Source organism: Myotis myotis, unplaced genomic scaffold (genome assembly GCF_014108235.1).
Source record: "Myotis myotis isolate mMyoMyo1 unplaced genomic scaffold, mMyoMyo1.p scaffold_m19_p_3, whole genome shotgun sequence".
In the NCBI taxonomy this organism is placed as follows: Eukaryota; Metazoa; Chordata; class Mammalia; order Chiroptera; family Vespertilionidae; genus Myotis; species Myotis myotis.
This window is the reverse complement of record NW_023416335.1, coordinates 123,531,931-123,554,592: the sequence shown is the minus strand read 5'-3', so window position 1 is coordinate 123,554,592 and position 22,662 is coordinate 123,531,931. Positions and strand designations below refer to the sequence as shown.

The following is a 22,662-nucleotide window of genomic DNA, read 5'->3' as shown; positions in this document are numbered from 1 at the left end:
GTGTCCCATTTTTCTGGAGAGCAAACTTCAACAAAGAGAGCATATAACAAAAGATCAGTCTTGTACAGCGTTAGCAACTGTACCCTAAACCAGCCATTTTCAACTTTTGGGGGCATTAAGATACTCTAGCAACATTAATTAGATTTTGCAACTGTACTTACTCCCTAAAAGTATTTTGTGTTTTAGCATTTACAGTAATATCCTTTTATATATTAAAAACATCACTGGAGTGATACAAAACCATCTATGGTGGTCACGGGACTACGTAAATACAATTCTCTAGGGAAGTGCTTGTCAGCCTTTGGTGACAGAAAAATCACTTATTAAAAAGCAGATTCCCAGGTTCCTTCACATTCTGATTTAATATAAGCATTCAGAAGATTCTGATAAGATGGCCTTTGGACAACTCTTTGAGACACACTGGTCTAAGGGCTAAGGGAGTAGGTTTCTGGAATAAATACATAGAAGAAAGAAACTATAAAAATGCAATGAATAAATCTGTGAATGACATGTTTTGCAATTGTTGCTGTGAATCATAATGAGTCCTTCATTTTAACAGGTAACACAATTTTAAAGTCAAACTCTAACCACCTACCCAACAAAGGCAAAAGTTTTCCCTCTGGCATCTGGCTCCTTAACTGCATTCACAATTCCTTTGGATACATCTACAACCTATAAGAAATTATAACACATGTTTAGGTGACTGTTGATGAAGAGTGGGAGGGAAATAGAGATTCAGGAGAGAAAAAGAAGAAAGAAGGGAGGCAGGAAAGGAAAAAAGGAGGGAAGAAGGAAAGAAGGTCACATCAATCACACACAGAGAGACAAACCCATGATAAAATTAAAATAATGGCATGTCTGTTTTCAAAAACTTATTGAAGAACAGACTTAAGAGCTCAAACCATCTCCACATTGTAAATTTTAAAATACTTTTTCTAGTCAAAGGTATTTATCTTTATACTAGAGGTCCAGTGCACGGATTTGTGCACCAGTTGGGTCCCTCAGCCAGGCCTGTGGGGATCAGGCCGAAATCGGCAGTCAGTCTGACATCCCCAAGGAATGTAGTAGTGCACGAAGCAGCAGGCGGCTGGGGAGGAGCCCGAGCCTGGGTCGGGCGCCGCTCCCGCTAATCTCAGCCCTGCTGCACCTGCCGCTGCTCAGTAGTGCTGCCACGGAGGCGGGAAAGGCTTGCACCGCTGCAGCTGCACTTGTCAATCATGAACCGAGTGTCTGGTGCCCATCCGTCAGCTGAGTGGCGCTCCCGCTGTGGGAGTGCACTGACCACCAGGAGGAAGCTCCTCTGTTGAGTGTCTGCCCCCTGGTGGTCAGTGAGCATCATAGCGACCAGTCGACCGGTCATTGGGTCGGTCGGTTGCTTAGGCTTTTAGATAGATAGATAGATAGATAGATAGATAGATAGATAGATAGATAGATAGATAGATAGATAGATGGCTGTCAGGCCTTCCTGATGTGCTTTTGCCCACCACGACTCCAAGCTCCTCTATTACTAAGCTATCTCAAACTATTAGGCTAAACCACATGGACTGGCCTATAATTCTACCAATTTGACTTTAAAAAAATAATAATTTTATATAGTTTTAAATCTATGGTTTTCAGCTTGGGGTGATTTTGACACCGAAGGGACATTTGGCAAATGCCTAGAGGCAGTTTTAGTTGTCACAACTGGGGGGTTGGTAGGGGATGCTACTGCCATCTGGTGGCCAGAAGCCAGGAATACAGCTACAATAGCCCCTACAACAAAGAACTGATTATTTGGCCAAAAATGTCAATAGTGCCACAGATAAGTGAGAAACCCTAGTTCAATATAATATGAAACCCAACATGCTCTTTCACCTCTGGGTTCCTATACACACTGTTCCTCTGCATAGGATACTCTTCTCCAGCCTCTTCATCTGACTTACTGTTAATCATTTTTAAGGTCTCACCTGATATGTCATTTCCTCTTGGAGGCCTTCCCTGACCATCAAGTCTAGATTAGGTATCCCTTTCACATAACCCTATAATCTCTCTCCCAGTCGTGGCATTTATCACACTGCATGATCATTGCTTTGCTAATACGCCTTTTATGAAGACCAACTTGAGGAGAGCAATTTGTGAGTATATATAGTTAATATCTCTATATCCCCCATGACACGTACAGTGGGCCTATTACATTAAGGGTTCAATACATTTTCCTTAAATGAACGAACAAGACACAGAGAATTCATGTCACTCTTAGGTAAACTGAAAAGCAACCAGTTGAAGCAAACTGACAAAGAAGAAAATGACAAGAGTTACAGGATTAAGATAAAACCAGAAAACTGGTCAACCTTCATTCACAGTACTTACATATACTGGTTGTTTCACTGTCTTCTTGCCCAAGGACACAAGAGGTATCCCACCAAAACAGCGCATATCTGGCAGAAGAAAGAACTATTCTTAGAATGCTTAAGCTGCTAAAAACCCACCACCTCCAGGTATTCCAGATTAACATAAACATTTTGCATAACAGAAATCTATACTAATAAAAGGGTAATATGCTAATTAGGGCATCTTCTGGACAACCATCAGGACATCCTTCCAGACAAAGCTGCAGCAGCTGCCTGAGGCTCAGGCAAGCCCCGATGGCGGCTGCCACTGGGAGGGCCAGCCTGAGGCGCAGGCAGCTGCATGTGGCTGTGAGACCCGAGGCTCAAGCAGCCATGGTGACCCGCCAATGGCAGCAGCAGCAGGGTGATGGGTGTGGCACCTTCCCACTCGGCCAGGTTGCCTCCGGCAGAGGGAGTCCAGACTGTGGCTTAGGCTGGGGGCAGAGGCAGTTAGGGACTATCAGGCTGGCAGGGGGTCAAGATAGGGGTGATCAGGCCAGCAGGAGGGCAAGGTAGGGGCGATCAGGCTGGCAGGGGGGCAAGGTAGGGGCAATCAGGCTGGCAGGGGGGCAAGGTAGGGGTGATCAGGCCAGCAGGGGGGCAGTTAGGGGCAATCACACCAGCAGGCAGGCAGAGTGGTTAGGTGCGATCAGGCAGGCAGGCGAGCATTTAGGAGTCAGCGGTCCCGAATTGAGAGAGGAATCAGGTCTAAACTGGCAGTCAGACATCCCCCGAAGAGTCCCAGATTGGAGAGGGTGCAGGCCGGGCTGAGGGACCACCCCCTCCCCACCAGTGCACAAATTTTGTGCACTGGGCCTCTAGTAATGAAATAAATGTAGGTGACTCTGAGGAAACGAATGAGCAGCCCTTTCCTCTTCAGACGACAGATATGGAAAGTAAAAAGACCAAATACAGGGTGGGGTAAAGGTAGGTTTACATTTGTGAGAAGGTGAAACACAGAGTTTATCCTTGTATTCTTTATTAGTTAGTATATTATTTTTTATACTCATAACTGTAAAACTACTTTTGCCCCGCCCTGGATTTAAGGACACCGAGAGAAAGGGAAACAGGTCAAATGGCTTGGCTACTTGTCTTCTACTCTATAATGCTAAATGTATGACCACTCCTAAGACTGGACTCAAAAACTAAATTGCACTCCATTTTAAGGAGGATATAGCAATCAATAGTGATATAATGTACATAACACAGAAAAAGATGCTGTTAAGAATGGGAATTTAGGCCCCAGATGGGTGGCTCAGTTGGTTGGCACATTATCCCATGCACCGAAAAAGGTTGTGGGTTCATTCCCTGGTCAGGGTGCATACAAGAGGCAACCTATTAATGTTTCTCTCTCACACTGATGTCTCTCTCTCTCTCTCTCTCTCTCTCTCTCTCTTGCTCCCTCCCTCTCCCAACTCTATAGTCAATTAAAATATATCCTCAGGTGAGGATTTAAAAAAAGAATGGGAATTTAGTATATAATAAATGCAGTATCACAAACACATGGAAAATGGAAATATTATTTAATGTATGGTGCTGAGACAATACTACTTGGGGAAAAAAAGAAATGGTTCACATCTCACCATAAACCAAAACAAATCAAATGCCAAATGGATTAAATGTAAAGGTAAAAAAAGCTTTTCAAAAAAATTTTATAAATAGAAATTATTTATAAGAGCATCAGAAAAAGAATTAAAATACTTAGGAAAAACTTAACCATGTTGGCTAAAGACCTGCAAAATGAAAACTATGAAATATTTCCAAAAATATTTAAAGACACAAATGAATGGAAAGACATCCCATGTTTGTGAATTGGAAGACAATACTATTACAGTATCAATAGTGCCCTAGCCGGTTTACCTCAGTGGATAGAGCATCAGACTGTGGACCAAAGATTCCCAGGTTCAATTCCCAGGTTCAATTCTCGTACCTTAGTTGCAGGCTCCTCCCGGGCCTGGGTAGGGCTTGTGCTAGAGGCAACCAATTGATATGTTTCTCACACATCAATGTTTCTCTGTCTTTCCTTTTCTCTTCTACTCTCCCTAAAAATGAATGGAAAAATATCCTTGGGCAAGGATTAACCAAAAAAGGAGAAAAAAATATCAATAGTACCCTAAGCAATCCTACAAATTTAATGCAAACCCAATCAAAAATCTCAATGGTGTTTTCGCAGAAATAGAGAAAATTCCATCTTAAAATTCATATGGAATCTTAAGGAACTCTGAATAGCTAAAACTATCTTGAAAAAGAAAAACAAAGTTGGGGTTCTCACACTTCCTGATTTTAAAACTGATGACAAAGCTATAGTAATCAAAACAGTGTTTGGTGATCAAAACAGTGACATAACGACAGGCATATAAACCAAAGGAATAGAATAGAGAGAAATAGCCCTTGTATCTTTGGCCAAATCATTTTTGCCAAGGTGCCAAGACCATTTAATGGGGAGATGAAGTCTTTTCAAAAGATGGTGCCAGGTAAACTGGATATCCACATACAGTGGGGCCTTGACTTACGAGTTTAATTCGTTCTGAGACCGAGCTCGTAAAGGAGCTCATTAACTCAAATTACTCTATCAACTCAATGCAAAAAATCGGCCGAGAGACAGCTGGTATCTCAAAAAACTCGTTAGTCAGGACACTCGTAAGTCAAGGCCCCACTGTATAAAAGAATGAAGTTGTTGGACCTTTACCTTACATCAGTGGTTCTCAACCTTGGCTGCACATTAGAATCACCTGGGAATCTTTTTAAAATCCTGATTTCTGGGCCTCATCCTCTGGAAATTCTGTTTCTTTGTTATGGGGTGAAGCCGCAACATTAGTAACAAAGAAACAGAATTTCCGGAGGATGAGGCCCAGAAATCAGGATTTTAAAAAGATTCCCAGGTGATTCTAATGTGCAGCCAAGGTTGAGAACCACTGCTTACATCATACAGAAAAATTAAATAAAAATGGATCAAAGATCTAAACATCCTCAAAAGAAAACATAGCTTCATGAAATGGGACTTAGCAATGATTTCTTGAATATGACAACAAAAGCATTAGCAACAAAAGGAAAAATAGATAAATCAGACTATATCAAAATTAAAAGCTTCTGTGCATCAAAGGACACAATTAACTGAGTGTAACCTAAGGAATAAAAGTAAATATCTGCAAATCCTATATCTAATTAGGTGTCACTATTCACAATATATAGAGCGCTCCTACCATTCAACAACAAATTAAAGGTTGAGTAAAGACATGAATAGGGATTTCTGCAAATAAGATATATAAATGGCCAACAAGCACAAGAAAATATGCTGAATATCACTAATCATTAGAGAAATGCAAATCAAAAACACGAGATATTACCTCATACTACTATTTTTTTAAATATATTTTATTGATTTTTTTACAGAGAGGAAGGGAGAAGGAGAGGGATAGTTAGAAACATCGATGAGAGAGAAACATCGATTCAGCTGCCTCCTGCACACCCCCCACTGGGGATGTACCCGCAACCAAGGTACCTGCCCTTGACCAGAATCAAACCTGGGACCTTTCAGTCTGCAGGACGACGCTCTATCCACTGAGCCAAACTGGTCAGGGCCCTCATACTACTATTAAAAAAAACAACAGAAAATAACAAGTGTTGATGAAAAAAGAGAAAAATTGGAACCTTGTGTACTTAGAAATGTAAACTAGTATAGCCACCATGGAAAATAGTGTGGCAGTTCCTAAAAAAATTAAAAATAGAATTACCTTATGATCTAGCAATTCCACTTCGGGATATATACCCCCCAAATTGAAAGCAGGGTCTCAAAGAGATATCTGTATACCCATGTTCAAAACAGTATTATTCACAACAGCAAAAAGGTAGAAAGAAGCCAATATGAAAAGGCTACAAACTGTATGATTCCTACTATATAATATTCTGGAAAAGGCAAAACTATGGAGATAGTTAAAAGATTAGTGTTTGCCAGCAGGTGTGAGCGGAGGCTGCTGGCCCCAATCACCCCTCAGGGCTTCTCTACCTCCCCCTGCTCCTGAGGCGCAATTGGAGCTGGCAACCACTGCTCACACCTGCTGCTGGCTTGGGCCCCACTCGCACCCGCTGCTGGTACCAGAGCCGCCGCTCACACCCGCTGCCAGCGCCCGGTGCCAGTCCAGATTGCTCAGCACTGTCAGTGGGTGTGAGCAGCAGCTGCCGGCCCCAATAGCCCCTGAGGGCTTCTCCACCTCCCCCTGCTCAGCAAATGTGAGCACTGATAGCAACACATGGGAGCAGCAGCGGGAGCGGGGCTGCGGCAGACAGGGGACCGGCAGACAGGTGACCAGGGGCCGTGGCAGGAAAGGCTGGGCGGTGGTGCAGAGGATGGGCCAAGACCCTCTCCTATGCCCACTGCAGCCTCAGGGCCCACAGTTCCTTTCAAGGTGCACAAATTCGTGCATTGGGCCCCTAGTTAAGAAAGAATACACACTTGCAAAATAATTGAGGTATCTATCCTCTCGTCCAAAGATGTCTGAAGGCTTTATGATAATGGCTTCTGGAAATGCATTCCTCACTTCTTTCTCTCCAACAGCCTAAAGGAACCAAACAGAGTTCTGAGTAAAAAAAAAAAGCATCCATTTTTTTCACTATTGGGACACTACTTATATTTCAAAGGTCATATGTTCCTCCAGATTAAGGTAATGGTACTGGTCATAAATCTCAATTACACAGAATTTTTTAAAATCACACATAAAAAAAGTCCCTGTCTCTTATAGCTCTTATTGGATTTCTTCTCATAATTATTATAGGGAAGCTTACACAGAAGGAGAAAAATCAGAGTAGAATTTTTCTAGCCTCCATTTTCCCTTCTAATTACAGTTTCTCTGGTTTGTGTCAACAACTTATCATCATGCCAGAGAAAGAGCTGTGTGGTTGGCCAGGTAGGTCCTTAATCTTCCTGTCTTCACTTGTTGTCATCTATTCACCTCCTAGACAAGATCTCTTGCTCAATGCAGATATCAATCTTCTTTTCCACTCCAATTTTCTTTCCACCTACACCACCACTGTGGGTGACATCAATGTCCAAGTGGACTTGGATCTCTGTTTCTTGAGCTTCTCAACACCAATAACCACCTCTTCAGTCCACTTCTGCACTCTCAACTCGGCCAGGACACAGACCATATCAACAACTGGAAGTGCCCTTCTTCTGAAACTAAATGAAAACACCTTCCTCTCAGAGAACAATTTCCTACACTTCCAGCCTGCATGTACTTGCTTTTCTATTCCTGACATATAATCTGTTTCTCAATCTTTTCAGAAACTCTAGTCCACTGATTCTGCTTTCCTCTATATCAAGCCCTCCAAACATCCTTTGTCTCTGATTAGATTCCAAAGTCCAACTTCTCAATCACTCTCTTACCAATACTGTAAAATGCCTTGTCATTTTGTCCACTACTCCACCCACTAGGCAAAATACCAACCCTGGGAGAACCCCATCACTCTCTTTCTCTGAGCCATGAACTCCTTCTACCTTCAGAGTTGGAAGAAATTAAATAAATAAAAATGCCAAATTGGTAGCACTATATAGTCATGCCCACATAGCACTTTGGTCAGCAACAGATCACATACACTAAGCCCCCTAAGATTACAATGGAGTTAAAAAAAGTTCCCATCGTCTAGAGATGGGGTAGCCATCTTAACAACTTAGTGCAATGCATTACTCACATGTTTGTGGTGATGCTGATATAAACAAACCTACTGCACTGCCTGTCATATAAAATAGTATATATAATTATGTACAGTCCATAATACTTGATAATGATAACAAACAACTATTACTTGTTTATATATTTACTATACTATATTTTTATTTTAATGTGTACTCTTTATACTTAAATTTTCACTTGTTCTTGATTTAATCTTGTGTTGTTTGTACAGTAACATGCTGTACAGGCTTACAGCCTTGAGAGCAATAGGCTTTAGCATCCAGGTTTGTATAGATGCACTCTACAATGTTCGTACAACAAAACGGCATAACAACGCATTTCTCAGAATGTAATTCTAAGTGACCCATGACTGTAAATTCACCAGTTTTAACTGGGTCCTTAACATTTCCCACATATAGTGTTTTCTTATAATTACTTTACTCTCCCATGTGACAATTTCAAACATTTTCTATTCTATTCAAATTTCCCCTTTATTTTCCTTTCCCTTCCAGTAAATGACATTACCTGCTAATGCAAAGAGAAGATATACCGGAGGAAAAAAACCATCTCAGTTCTCAGCACTTAATCTACAAACTGAGGTGCATGACCAACATTTCCTCCTTCTTTCTCACCACATCAGAGGAGCAGTGCCGCCACCAATGCTTTGGAGCTCACCTCCTTTACTTTCTCAGGAACCTGCCCCATTTTCTCTCTCCTGTATCTTCAGCCTCAGTCTCTTTACCAGCACCATCCCACCAGCATTTAAAACGTCTTTTAAACAAAGATCTTCTACCTTAAAAGAAAAATCATTTTCCAACTTCCTGTGACCCTCCAGCTTCCTGTCCATCTGTCCCCTACTCCATTCTTTTACCAAACCACCTAAAATGCCACCTGCCCTTACTGTCCCACTGACTCAGCTCCTACTAACTTCTCACTCACCTATACTCTGGATTCTGCCCCAAAGTTTATACTTAAATGATTCTAGGTTAAGATCACCGATGGCCTCCATATGGGTAGATCCAAGGTTACTTTAGAGTTCTCACTTACTTGGCTTCTCAGTAGCATTCATAAGTAACTGCTCACTCCTTGCAACACTGTCTTCCCTTGGCTTTCATAACCTCACATCTCCTGGTTTCCCTCCTACCTGATCACGTTCACTCTAACTCTTTTATTTGTTTTGATGAGGACTACCAAGTCCTCATCTACCAGACCACTAATCACTGGTATTCCTCTGGGCCCAGTCCAAAGCTCTCTTCTCAATCCATGTTTCCATACTAGGTCATCTTATCTCCTCCAACTACTTCAATTATCAACAAATGCTGGTGACTCCCTAATTTATACCTCGAACCAGACCTCCCTTCTGAGCTGCAGGATCATAAATCCCATTCATCCACATTACCTGGATGATTGACACACATCTGAAATGCTACCCGCGTCCAAAACTGAATCATCCTCTTCCATTCTCCAGAAATTGTATTTCTCAATCTTTGCTGCACACTGAAATTACCTAGGGAGAGTTTAAAAACGCTGATGCCAAATTGTATTCCAATAGATTCTATTTGAATTCGTCTCAGTGCGGTTTGGGCATCAGGATTTTTCAAAGCTCCCTCAGTGATTCTAATGTGTAGCTAAGGTCAAGAACCACTGCCCTAAAGCTTAGTCTCAAATGTTTCTCATCTCATTCAATAGCACCACTGTCCACCCAGTGGTTTAAGCCAAAGAGCTGGACATATTTGACTCTTCCCTCTTTCTCACCACTAACTTCCCCTGCCCTGTCGCTTCCAAACAATCATGAATTCAGATGATTCTATAAATGCCAGGCAGAGGCAGGTAGTGTGACCTTTCTCTTCCTCTCTCTAGTGTAGTATGAAAATATGAAGCCTAGGGTGCTTTCAGGCAGTTTTGTGAGTACGAAACACACACACACACACAGAATCACAGAGAAACAAAGCTGAAGCCCTGATGAACCTTGGCAGCAATGTGGCTAAGGTTTCCTACTGCTGGCTGTTTCAGATATGTGAACCTATAAATTCCCCTTTGTTTAAGACAGTTTACGCTGAAGCTTCTGATGCTAGTAATTTAAAGCACCCTCTCTCCTCCATTATAGGCTCCTACAGCAGTTTGCTATTTTGTAATACCTGGTACATCGGGAATTATTTTCCTTAATGAACTAGAAACTAGATATGGGCTAACACCATGTCTGTTTTATTTACTCCTATATCTCCAATGCCTCATACAATGTAGCACATAGTAGATGCTTCATAAACAATTTGTTCAATAAAGGAATGCAGGGATCAAAAAGTTGGAGCCACTGTCAAGGACCTCTGGTCATTCTCAGTCTTCATATCACCCCTTCAGATGTAGCACGAGGTCATAACTACATAAGGGGTTTAAGAAAAAAAGATGATCATGTAACCTTGGTAGGTGACACAGGTATGATTCTTTCAGGCAGGAATTATACTCTACCATTTTTGTTTACTGTGTAATTCTACTATGACCCAATAACCTGCATTTTAGAGGGTAATAATATAGTCTATCCATCTTTGAAGCCCCTTAGCACAGTTCCCTACAAATAGAAGGCACTCGACCAAAATGGCAGAACATAATGCACATGCACACGCTCCCTCACACATAAATCTAATTCTGGTATGGAGGATTAAAAACCCCCTTTTAATCCTGGATATGTCGATGAGAAACCCTGAGTAAAAACTTAATTCATGTTTTAAAGGGGCCAGGAAACTCCAACTCTGTGAATCACTTCCCAAATCAACTTGTTGCTTACCTTATTTCTCAGATATCTAGAAGTACTTTTAATATCAGCATTCAGATGTGAAATGTGAATAAGTTTTTCAACTCCAGCTTCCTTGGACACCTGAGCAATTGCTTGGGGAATTTTCACAAAAACATCCTCAAAATCAAAGTTTCTAGAAGAAAAGAAAAGGGGGTCTGGTAAGAACACTTAACTCAGGATTTCAAAGCTTTCTGTCTGATTTTCATACTAGTGCTAGAACTCATAATAACTGAACTGTAAAATAGCAATGATTTCACCCAAAATGAAACTTACTTTTATTTTACTGCTTACTGTTTATTACTATATATATAATTCAAGGTTTACTAATGTTACAAATCAGCATAATGTTCTGTGTCCTCAATGAATTCCAAGGCTGAGGGCCTTGAAAAAAATCTGGCTGCACTGTTTGGGTAGGGATGAGGAAAGCACTGGGACCAGGGAAATCACTTTTTATTCTAGGCCTTTGTTTCTCTCAGGGTTAAAAAGAACAGACAGTTTAATGACAACAGTTTAAACTCAACAGTTTAATCCAACAACATTAACTAAATGCTTACTCTGTTCTACACTGTGTTAGTCACTACGGTAGGTATAATGCTGACTAAGACCCTCCAAGTCATCAAAGAACTTAAGAGCATTTGATGAAGTAGACATATATAAACAAATCTAAGTCAAACTTTAGTAAATGCTACAAAAACAGGTCTGAACAAAGCTTTGTGGAACTACAGGTTTTAAACAATAGTTGTTGATAAACAACTCACACAAGAACTGTTCAAACCAGTACTCGTGCCATCTTCAGTTAACAATATGGAGAACAGATCTAGAACATTGTCACACTGGAAAACCCAATGGTCACCTTGTTGACAGTGGAACAGGCAAAATTCTCCTACCAAACCCCATCCCAGCTGGAAAGATCCAAGCACAGGACCAGTATTGGTCATCCTGTCCAGTTGATGACACGGACCACACTGACCAAATCCATACATACTTCTTATGAGTCACACATCACACTGCTGCTTACTTATACCAAACTTATGCAACTAAATTCCCTAAGGGGAAGGGGGGGTTGATGTGTGTGCAAATGCTTAGTATGTAAATGGTTGCTTATTGATGAACTAATTTAAAATGTCATCACTACAATGCTTAACATACAAACAGTGCCCAAAAAGTGTCTACTGAACCCTAAGACAGCTTACACAAAGAAATGAGTCAAGACTTACTTGGTTTCCCAGTCTCGCCCAACAAGATTGATGACCACATTGCTGTGCTCGACTGCTCTTCGGATAGAATCTTTGTTTCTTGCATTCCATTCCTATAATGGCAATAGACAATCAAATAAAAACATAAGGGGTATGCGCTAGCACTTAACCTTTCTGTAGGGCCCCACCCACATCCCCTGGCAAATTTCAAAATGGGCCATATGTTGTAGTCACAATACAGTACCATTTCACACAGGCTCTATGTATTACAACAGAAATTATTCTGAGATCTCAAACCCCTGCTGATTCTCTGACTCTTCTGGAGACAAATAGTTGAAAGTCCACTTTATTCAGGTAATCAAATGGTAGAACAAGCAAAAAAAATGTTCTTCATTTAAAAGAATAAAATGATTTGAGAGAGAGAAAGACAGAGAGAGAGAGAAACATCTATATATTGTCCCACCTATTTATGCATTCATTGGTTGCTTCTTGTATGAGCTCTGACTGGGGATCGAACCCACAATGTTGGTGTACCAGGATGATGCTCCAAATGAGATACCCACCCAGGGCAAAATGCTTTTCATTTTTAATAGGCCACATCAATTTTTGTCCACCCAAATGCCACATGTCTATAAAGAAATCCAGTAATCAAGTCTCTCTTCCTGAAATACAGCTGAACAACCAAGTATCATCTGGGATATAAACTGATTTTCCCTTTTCAGCAGCAATCAGTTACAGACTGAAGATAAAGAGGATCTACTAAAGGCTAATAACAAATTGGGAACATTCATAATAATTTTTCATATTTTTAAACTCTTTCCTCTTTATAATCCCAAATCTAGTCATTTCTACTTTAAAGACATGAAAACAACACTCAAAGAGAAGTGACCTGCCTAAAACTCCAGATTAAGCTAATGGCAGAATCTGGTGTAGAACTACAATTCTGAGCATCAGTTAGAACTTCAGTTAGATTGATGATTCTTATCCAAAATAGTGACTAGGAATTCAATAACCTCAGACAAAGGTACAGAGTTTTCTATATTACAGTGAAACTAAATTTTTAAAGCATTTCAATGAAAGATAATAAGAATTTCATAGAGTCAAATATTAAGTGTGTATGCATGAATGAATGGAGTGGGAAGGAGAGTGAGGGGAAGAGAAAAGGGAAAAGAGAAAGGGGGATAGAGACAAAGAGGATGAGTGAACATGAGCAAGCATATTCAAATGCCTGTGTAATTTAGAAAAGAGTGAATGGGCTATAGATATCAGATTCAAAAGCAAAAAAAAACACTCACAAAGCCATAACTAGGAAGAACTAGTTATGATGGAGAGTGGGGTGGAAGAGACAGTACAGAGTAACAGCTTTGGAGTCAGACAGGAATGCAAATTCCAGTTTGCCATTTACTAGCTGTGCACAAATGATCTCTCCAAGCTCCATGTAAAATCTGAAAATACAGCCTAACTCATGGGGTTGCCATGAAGATTAAGTAAAATATGCATAAAATCTACAGCACAGTGACTGACACACTCATCCAAAAAAAGCAGCTATACATATAAAGAGCTAAAAAAAAACAACCAGATTTTTTTCAGCCAAGATGGAAAGGATGGGAGAGGAAGAATCTAAAAAATAACTCAAGAGATTAAAAATTATGGCAGAGTCTGGCTACTACAAATTCAGGCAGAATTTCCCACAACCTCTTCAGATTCAATAATTAACTAGAGTAACTCACAGAACTCAGGAAAGTGCTACACCTATAATGGCCATTATATTATAATGGAGACAAATGAATGGTCAGATGAAGAGAGATATAGAGCAAGGTCTGGAAGGGTCCTAAGTGCAAGAGCATCAGTCCCTGTGGAGTCAGGGTGTGCCACTGATATATTGCAATGTTCACCAATCAGGAAGTGCCCTGGGCCTGGATGTCCAGTTACACAGGCATGATTGATTAAGTCAAAGGATCCTGTGATTGAGCTCTCCAGCCTTCCTCCTTTTCCTGAATGTTGGGGCTGGCCCAAAGTTCCAACCCTCTAATAATGTGATTGGTCTTTCTGGTGACTAGCCCTCATCCTGAAGCTATCTAGGGCCACTCTCCCCTCAAAAAAATAATAAATGATAGCAGAGTAAGGGGATGCTGCACAGACATGCTCCCAGGATCAAACTGGAATTATAACTAAAATACAGGAAAACTTCCTGAATAATCAAATAAAGACTCACTGGAAAGAAACCTGATAACTTAGGATAGAAAGTAGAGACTGTATAGAGACTAGTGGGAGGGGCTGAGGGGCAAAGGGCTGGCTGGGCTCCCAAATACTCTCTGAAGTTCTGGAGAGATATCTCAGCTGTAGGGGGTTCCCACTGAGAACTTTGGGGTCTAAACCCCAAGCTGGGTCCCCCAGCAGAGAGCACCAGAACTGAGAAGGGTACCCACATAACATCTGGCTGTGAAAAGCAGAGGGGTTGCTGTCTGCCAGGGAAAGACAGCTGGAAATACAGGCACCCTCTTAAAGCACCAATGCACAAAATTCCCTGTGGAGTCACCCACCTTGTGCTCCAGGAGAGGGAGGGCAGAGTGGACTGGAGCTGTGTGAGCAGAAGCCAGGATCGGTAGCTCTGGGGTTAGAACTCAGAAGGCAGACACCCGAGTTTCCTGTGCTGAGTCAGTCCCTCACGTTACAGAGGTCATCTTACTCATATAGACATTTGCTATACAGGTGGCTTTGCCTGGGGGAAGAAAGTTGACCCACCCTATTGAAAAATACCTAGCCCCACAGTGCAGAGTTTCTGAGGCCCATTAAAAGACTAAGAATAACAATTAGCCTCCAGGCATAAGCAAGTGCCTCACTTTGTTGAAAAAAATCTTGCCACACCTGTGCATGATTGCTTAGGGGCTATTCAAGATGGAATCCTCTCAGTCTGTGGCAGAGGAGGACTCCTGAGGCTTTGAGTCTTTGCCTAAATAGTCAAAAACAGCATTTGACATTGTCCTCCATTAGGGATTGAGAAGCATAGCAGATCTACCTAATACACAGTCACAAACCCAAACAGGCAGCCAAAATGAGGAGACAAAGAAACAATCCCCAAATGAAAGAACAAGAGAATTCTCCAGAAGAAGAGATAAATGAAATGGAGATAAACAATTTATCTGACATAGAGTTCAGAATATTGATGGTAAAGATGCTCAACAGCAAAAGAAACGATATAGTAAATATGAAATCAGAAATAATGACATAGCACAAATAAAGAACACATTGGAAGGAATCAGGAAGAATCAGAAAATGTGAATAAGCCAATAACAACTAATAAAATAGATGCAGTAATCAAAAAACTCCTACCAAACTAAAGTACAAGTCCGGATGGCTTCACAGGGGAGATTTATCAAATATTCAAAGAAAAACTAACACCTACACTCCTCAAACTATTCCAAAAAAAAAAAAAAAAAGAGGAAGGAACACCTCCAAGTTCTTTTTATGAGGCCAGCATTATTCTAACTCCAAAACCAGATAAAGACACTACAAAAAAGAGAATTACAGGCCAATATCTCTGATGAACATAGATGCTGAAATCCTCAACAAAATATTAGCAAATCGCATCCAGCAATATATTAAAAAGATCATACACCATGACCAAATGGGATTTATTCTAGGGATGCAAGGCTGGTACAATATTCACAAATCAAGAAATGTAATACATCACAAACAAATTGGAAGACAAAAATCACGTGATCATATCAACAGATGCAGAAAAAGCATTCGATTCTCACAGCCACTTGGCCTGGAGGTCAAACCCTCCCTGGTATTAGCTACAACAATCAAGGCTTAACTACAAGACTGCGCACAAAGACCACTAGGGGGTGCACCAAGAAAGCGTAACAAAATGCGGAGACAAAGAAACAGGACAAAATTGTCAATGGAAGATATAGAGTTCAGAACCACACTTTTAAGGTCTCTCAAGAACTGTTTAGAAGCCGCCGATAAACTTAATGAGATCTACAAGAAAACTTATGAGACCCTCGATGTTATGTTGGGGAACCAGCTAGAAATTAAGCATACACGGACTGAAATAACGAATATTATACAGACTCCCGACAGCAGACCAGAGGAGTGCAAGAATCAAGTCAATGATTTGAAATGCGAGGAAGCAAAAAACACCCAACCGGAAAAGCAAAATGAAAAAAGAATCCAAAAATGCGAGGATAGTGTAAGGAGCCTCTGGGACAGCTTCAAGCGTACCAACATCAGAATTATAGGGGTGCCAGAAGATGAGAGAGAGCAAGATATTGAAAACCTATTTGAAGAAATGACAGAAAACTTCCCCCACCTGGTGAAAGAAATGGACTTACAGGTCCAAGAAGCGCGGAGAACCCCAAACAAAAGGAATCCAAAGAGGACCACACCAAGACACAGCATAATTAAAATGCCAAGAGCAAAAGACAAAGAGAAAATCTTAAAAGCAGCAAGAGAAAGAAACTCAGTTACCTACAAAGGAATACCCATACGACTGTCAGCTGATTTCTCAACAGAAACTTTGCAGGCCAGAAGGGAGTGGCAAGAAATATTCAAAGTGATGAATACCAAGAACCTACAACCAAGATTACTTTATCCAGCAAAGCTATCATTCAGAATTGAAGGTCAGATAAAGAGCTTCACAGATAAGGAAAAGCTAAAGGAGTTCATCACTACCAAACCAGGATTATATGAAATGCTGAAAGGTATCCTTTAAGAAGAGGAAGAGGAAGAAAAAGGTAATGATACAAATTATGAACAACAAATATGCATCTATCAACAAGTGAATCTAAGAATCAAGTGAATAAATAATCTGATGAACAGAATGAACTGGTGATTATAATAGAATCAGGGACATAGAAAGGGAATGGACTGACTATTCTTGGGGGGGAAAGGGGTGTGGGAGATGCGGGAAGAGACTGGACAAAAATCATGCACCTATGGATGAGGACAGTGGGTGGGGAGTGAGGGCGGAGGGTGGGGCGGGAACTGGGAGGAGGGGAGTTATGGGGGGAAAAAAGAGGAACAAATGTAATAATCTGAACAATAAAGATTTAATTAAAAAAAAAAAAAAAGAAAAAGCATTCGACAAAATCCAACACCCATTTTTGACAAAAACTCTCAGCAAGTGGGAATAGAGGGAGCATATCTCAACATGATAAAGGCCATATATGACAAACCTACAGCCAACATCATACTCAATGGGCAAAAACTAAAACCTTTTCCCCTAAGAACAGGAACAAGACAGGGATGTCTGCTTTCACCACAGTACTGGAAGTTCTAGCCAAAGTGATAAGACAAGAAGAAGAAATAAAAGGAATCCAAATTAGAAAGGAGGAAGTAAAACTCTCATTATTTGCAGATGACATGATATTGTACACAGAAAACCCTAAAGACTCCACCAAAAAACCACTAGATTTAAAAAATGAATTTGGCAATGTAGCAGGATACAAAATCAACACCCAAAGATTGATAGCTTTTTTTACACACCAACTAGAGACCCAGTGCATGAAATTCGAGCACAGGGGGCCCTCAGCTCGACCTGCACCTTCTCCAATCTAGAAGCCCTCAGGGGATGTCCTACTGATGGCTTAGGCCCACTCCCCATGGCTCTCTGCTCTCTGTGGACCTGCCTGCTCGACGCCATCGCAGGTCCTGGTGTCTGCTTTCTGCAGAGGCCTGCTTGCCCCTTGCTACCGTGGCCAGGGGCAAGCTGGCTGCTCTCTGTGGGAGCTTGCTTGCTCCTCGGCGCTGCGGCGAGGGGCATGCAGGGCCCGGCTGTCTGCTCGCTGCGGGGGCCTGCTTGCCCCTCAGTACCTTGGTGTGGGGTAAGCTGGGCCCGGCTGTGTGCTCGCTGCGGGGGACTGGGGCGCTGCTTGCCCTTCACCCCTGCGGCGAGGGCTTAAAGGACTGGGGGACTCCGGTGGTGCTGAGGGGACTGGGCGCCGCCATCTTGTGGCTATGGGCACAGCCATATTTGTTGTGAAGTGACGGTCAATCTGCATGTTCCGTCTTTATTAGATAGGATAATGAATTCTCAGAAAGAGAAACTAAACAAACAATCCCATTTACCATTGCAACAAAAAAATTAAGATAATTAGGAATAAACTTAACGAAGGAGGTAAAAGACTTATACTCAGAAAACAAAAGGATGTTTAAAAAAGAGAAAGAAGAAGATATAAACAAGTGGAAGAATATTCCATGTTCATGGATTGGTAGAATTAACATTATTAAAATGTCCATACTACCCAAGGTAATCTACAGAGTCAATGCAATCCCTAATAAAAATACCAATGGCATACTTCACAGATCTAGAACAAATACTCCAAAAATTTATATGGAGCCAAAAAAGATCCTGAATGGCTGTAGCAATCTTGAGAAAGAAGAACAAAGTTGGAGGGATCATAATACCAGATGTCAAGCTATACTACAAAGCCACCGTAATCAAAACAGCCTGGTACTACCATAAGCACAGGCATTTAGATCAATAGAAGAGAACAGAGAACCCAGAAATCGATTCAAGTCATTATGCTCAATTAATACTTGACAAAGGAAGCAAGAGCATACAATGGAGTCAAGATAGTCTGTTCAATAAATGGTGTTGGGAAAATTGGACAGATACATGCAAAAAAAAAATGAAATTAGGCCACCAACTTACACCATACACAAGAAGAAATTCAAAATGGATAAAAGATCTAATGTAAGTCATGAAAGTATAAAAATTTTAGAAGAAACCATAGGCAGCAAAATCTTAGATATCTCTCACAGCAATATGTTTATGGATATATCTCCTAGGGCACAGAAAACTAAGGAGAAAATATACAAATGGGAATACATCAAAATAAAAAGCTTCTGCACAGCAAAAGAAACCATCAACAAAACAAAAAGAGAGCCCACTATATGGGAGAACAATGATACATGTGATAAAGGGTTAATATCCAAAATATATAAGGAACTCCTGCAACTTAACAAAAGGAAGACAAACAATCCAATTAAAAAATGGACAAAGGACCTAAATAGACACTTCTTCAAAAAAGACACACAGATCTCCAAGAGACAAGAAAAATTCCTCAAAGTCATTGACCATCAGAGAAATGCAAATTAAAATGAAAATGAGGTATCACCTCACATCTGTCAGAATGGCTGCCATCAACAAATCAACAAATGACAAGTGCTGACGAGGATGTAGAGAAAAGGAAACCCTGTTATACTGCTGGCGGGAATGTAGACTGGTGCAGCCATTATGGAAAACAGTATAGAGTTTCCTCAAAAAATTAAATATGGAACTGCCATTTGACCCAGCAATGCTACTTGTAGGAATATGTCCTAAGAAACCTGAAACACCAATCAGAAAGAATGTATGCACCCCTATGTTCATAGCAGCACAATTTACAATAGCTAACATCAGGAAACAGCCCAAGTGCCCATCAGTAGATGAGTGGATAAGAAAGCTTTGGTACATTTATACCATGGAATAGTATGCAGCAGTAAAAAAGAATTTCTTACCCTTTGAGACAGCATGGAGGGACCTAGAGATATCATGCTAAGTGAAATAAGTCAATCACACAAAGACAAGTATCACATGATCTCACTCATATATGGAATCTAATTAACAAAATAAACTGATGAACAGCGTGACATGGAAGCAAGGAACAGAGTGCAGAATCTCAGAGGGAAGGCGGGGGAGGGTGGCCGATGGGAGGTAATCAACCAAAAACCGTGTATGCACATATGCATAACCCAGGGACGCAGAGAATGGGGTGGTGAGGGTGGGTTGCGGGGATGGGCTGGAGGGAGTAGATGGGGAAAAAAGGAGGCATATGTAATACTTTCAACAATAAAGATTTTTTTTTTAATTAAAATAAAATAAAATAATAAAAATAAAATAACTCAAGAGTGTAAGAGTTTGAGGCATCAACTGCATAAATGGCCCTGGAATGAGGACTGGAGAGAAGGAATCAAAAGGAAACCAGACTCCCAAGGCTCAGGCCCAAGAGTCCTAGTCAGACCAAGTAGCCATTCGAGATCAGTTTCAAACAGAAACTGAAGCAGAGAAATCAGAATCCCACACCCAAAATGGTCCATCCTTCTCAAAAATAAACAATAACAACATAGTGAAGTCTCTCCCCATCAATTTTGCTTTCCCTGGACTTCCCCTTTCAGAATCATTATTCTATTCAAAATTATGTGTTTAGTGTTTATATTCCCTAAGGCTGTGAGCTCCTCCTGGACTTGTTCATCAAGATATGCTCAGAGCTTAGCTCAATGCCAGGCACACAGCAGACACTCAATAAGCATCTATGGAAAGAATGAATTAAGTCATATAGCTCAATTCTAATGACTCTACATTTGCAAGCCAGTAGCTTTACAGCATTTCACCTATACTTGTGTAATATTTTTATTTTGAGGATTGACAAAGTAACTAATAATCTTAAGTTACAAAGAACTAGAAAAAAAGCTAAGCTCCTGTAGCTACATTAACAAGAGGATATTTGAAAATAAGATTTTGGAAAAGAAAAACACTCTAGAAACACAAAATTTCCAATATAAATATAGTTTATGAACATTCAGTAAAGAATAAAATGCCTTTAAAAATAAGTCAATATTTAAAGAGATCACAAATCATCTATATAAAAATAATATCAGATATTAAGGATATTTACCAAAAATTTTTTTGAAAGGGAACATGTGCAAATGGAAGAGGCTCAGTTCCATGCATGATGATGAAAATAAGAAAAGTTAGCTAAAAGAACAGTAGACCCAAACATCAAAGCCCAGTGTTTCTCAGTAGGAAAACTGCAGACATTTTGGGCAGCCCATTTCTTTGTGGAAAGGAACTGTCCTGTGCACTGTAAGATATTTAGCATCTCTGTCCCCTACCTAATAAACCAGTAAGATCTCCAGTCACTGAGACACCAAAAGGGCCCACATATTTTTAAGCATCCCTTGAAGGGTCTCCCCGACCCCATTCCCCAAACCTCTGCCCATTGGCAACTACTGGTGTAAAGGAAGAACCTGATATATTGATATATTTTCTTCATACTACGTTTTTGAAATCTGGGGTGTATTTTACAGTTAATAGTGCATCTCAATTCTGACTAGCCACATTTCAAATGTTCAATAGCCATATGTGACTAGTGATTACCATATTGGACAGCATAGGTCTAGAGCAGGGGTTGGCAAACTATGACCCACAGACAATCTAGTCTACAATTCAACTTTGTAAATAATATTTTACTGGAACACAGTCACCCCTATTACTTCACATATTGTCTATAGCTGCTTTTGAGTTACAAGGGCAGAGCTGAGTAATCATGGTAAAGACCTTATGCCCCACAAAGCCTAAAATATTTACTATCTGGACCTTTACAGAAAAAGTTTACCAACTGCTAGACTAAAGTTTTCAAAAATGCCCTGTGATGAATACTAGTAGAGGATGCCTGTGGTCCACACTGGAATGAAACTGCTGCTTTATTAACTGCCTCTCTTTCCTAAAAATGACCTCACAGTTATTGACATGTGTAATCAGTAATACAGGCTCTTACCAGAAAGATAATCTGGCCCAGGTCACCCATAGGACGAAGGTGCATGTAGTCATATGTATCACACCGATAGGGTATGATTACCTGTGACCCCATACGCCCTAAAAGAGAATGGATTGAGACAAGGATCAATGTTAACATAATATGAAAACACTAGAGGCCCGGTGCACAAAAATTTGTGCACTTGGGGGGGAGGGGGCTCAGCCCAGCCTGTGCCCTCTCGCAGTCTGGGACTCCTCAGGGGATGACCATCTGCTGGCTTAGGCCTGCTCCTCGGGGGATTGGGCCTAAGGTGGCAATCAGACATCCCTCTGGCAGCCTGGCAGCCCTCGGGGGATGTCCACTTGCCAGCGGGGAGCAGACTTAAGCTGCAGTCGGACATCCTTAGCTCTGCTGAGGAGGCGGGAGAGGCTCCCACCACCACTGCTGTACTGGCAGCCATCAGCCTGGCTTGTGGCTGAGCAGAGCTCCCCCATGTGGGAGCGCACTGACCACCAGAGGGCAGCTTCTGCATTGAGCATCTGCCCCTTGGTGATCAGTGTGTGTCATAGTGACCAGTCACTCCCAGTCTTTCTGCTGTTAGGGTCAGTTTGCATATTACCCTTTTACTATATAGGACAGAGGCCTAGGGGCATGGGTGGGGGCCGGCTGGTTTGCCCTGAAGGGTGTCCCGGATCAGGGTGGGGGTCCTGCTTGGGTGCCTGGCCAGCCTGGGTGAGGGGCTGATGGCTGTTTGCAGCTGGTCACACCCCCTTCAGGGTGAGGGTCCCCACTGGGGTGAGTGGCCAGCCTGGATGAGGGGCTAATGGCTGTTTTCAGGCTGGCCACACCCCCTTCAGGGTGGGGGTCTCCACTGGGGTCCCTGGCCAGTCTGGATGAGGGGCTGAGGGCCGTTTTCAGGCTGGCCTGCGACTGAAGTTCCCAGCCTCTCCTTTTTTTCTTTTCTTTTTTTATTCTGGAATTTATTTACCTTCTATAATTGAAACTCTGTTGCCGTCACTGGCGCTCCCAGCTCTGAGGCCGCAGCTGGCTGAAAGCAGGTATCTGGGGTTTGTTTAGCTTCTATAATTGAAACTTTGTTGCTTTTGGAGC

General features: G+C 41.4%; 1 protein-coding gene across 3 annotated transcripts in view; it reads right to left on the bottom strand.

The window, feature by feature from the left end:
• Nucleotides 1–22,662, bottom strand: part of NDUFA9 (NADH:ubiquinone oxidoreductase subunit A9) — a 41,117-nt gene that overhangs the window by 11,372 nt on the left and 7,083 nt on the right. For 2 of the 3 annotated variants that reach the window (XM_036298566.1, XM_036298567.1), the window contains exons 3-7: nucleotides 12,047–12,138; nucleotides 10,821–10,962; nucleotides 6,823–6,925; nucleotides 2,350–2,417; nucleotides 596–672 (exon numbers count right to left, since the gene is read on the bottom strand). In XM_036298566.1, coding sequence (XP_036154459.1) covers nucleotides 596–672; nucleotides 2,350–2,417; nucleotides 6,823–6,925; nucleotides 10,821–10,962; nucleotides 12,047–12,138 — 482 coding nt within the window. Of the gene's footprint in view, nucleotides 1–595; nucleotides 673–2,349; nucleotides 2,418–6,822; nucleotides 6,926–10,820; nucleotides 10,963–12,046; nucleotides 12,139–21,573; nucleotides 21,672–22,662 lie in introns of all 3 variants that reach the window. The other variant, XM_036298564.1, reaches the window with a different exon arrangement.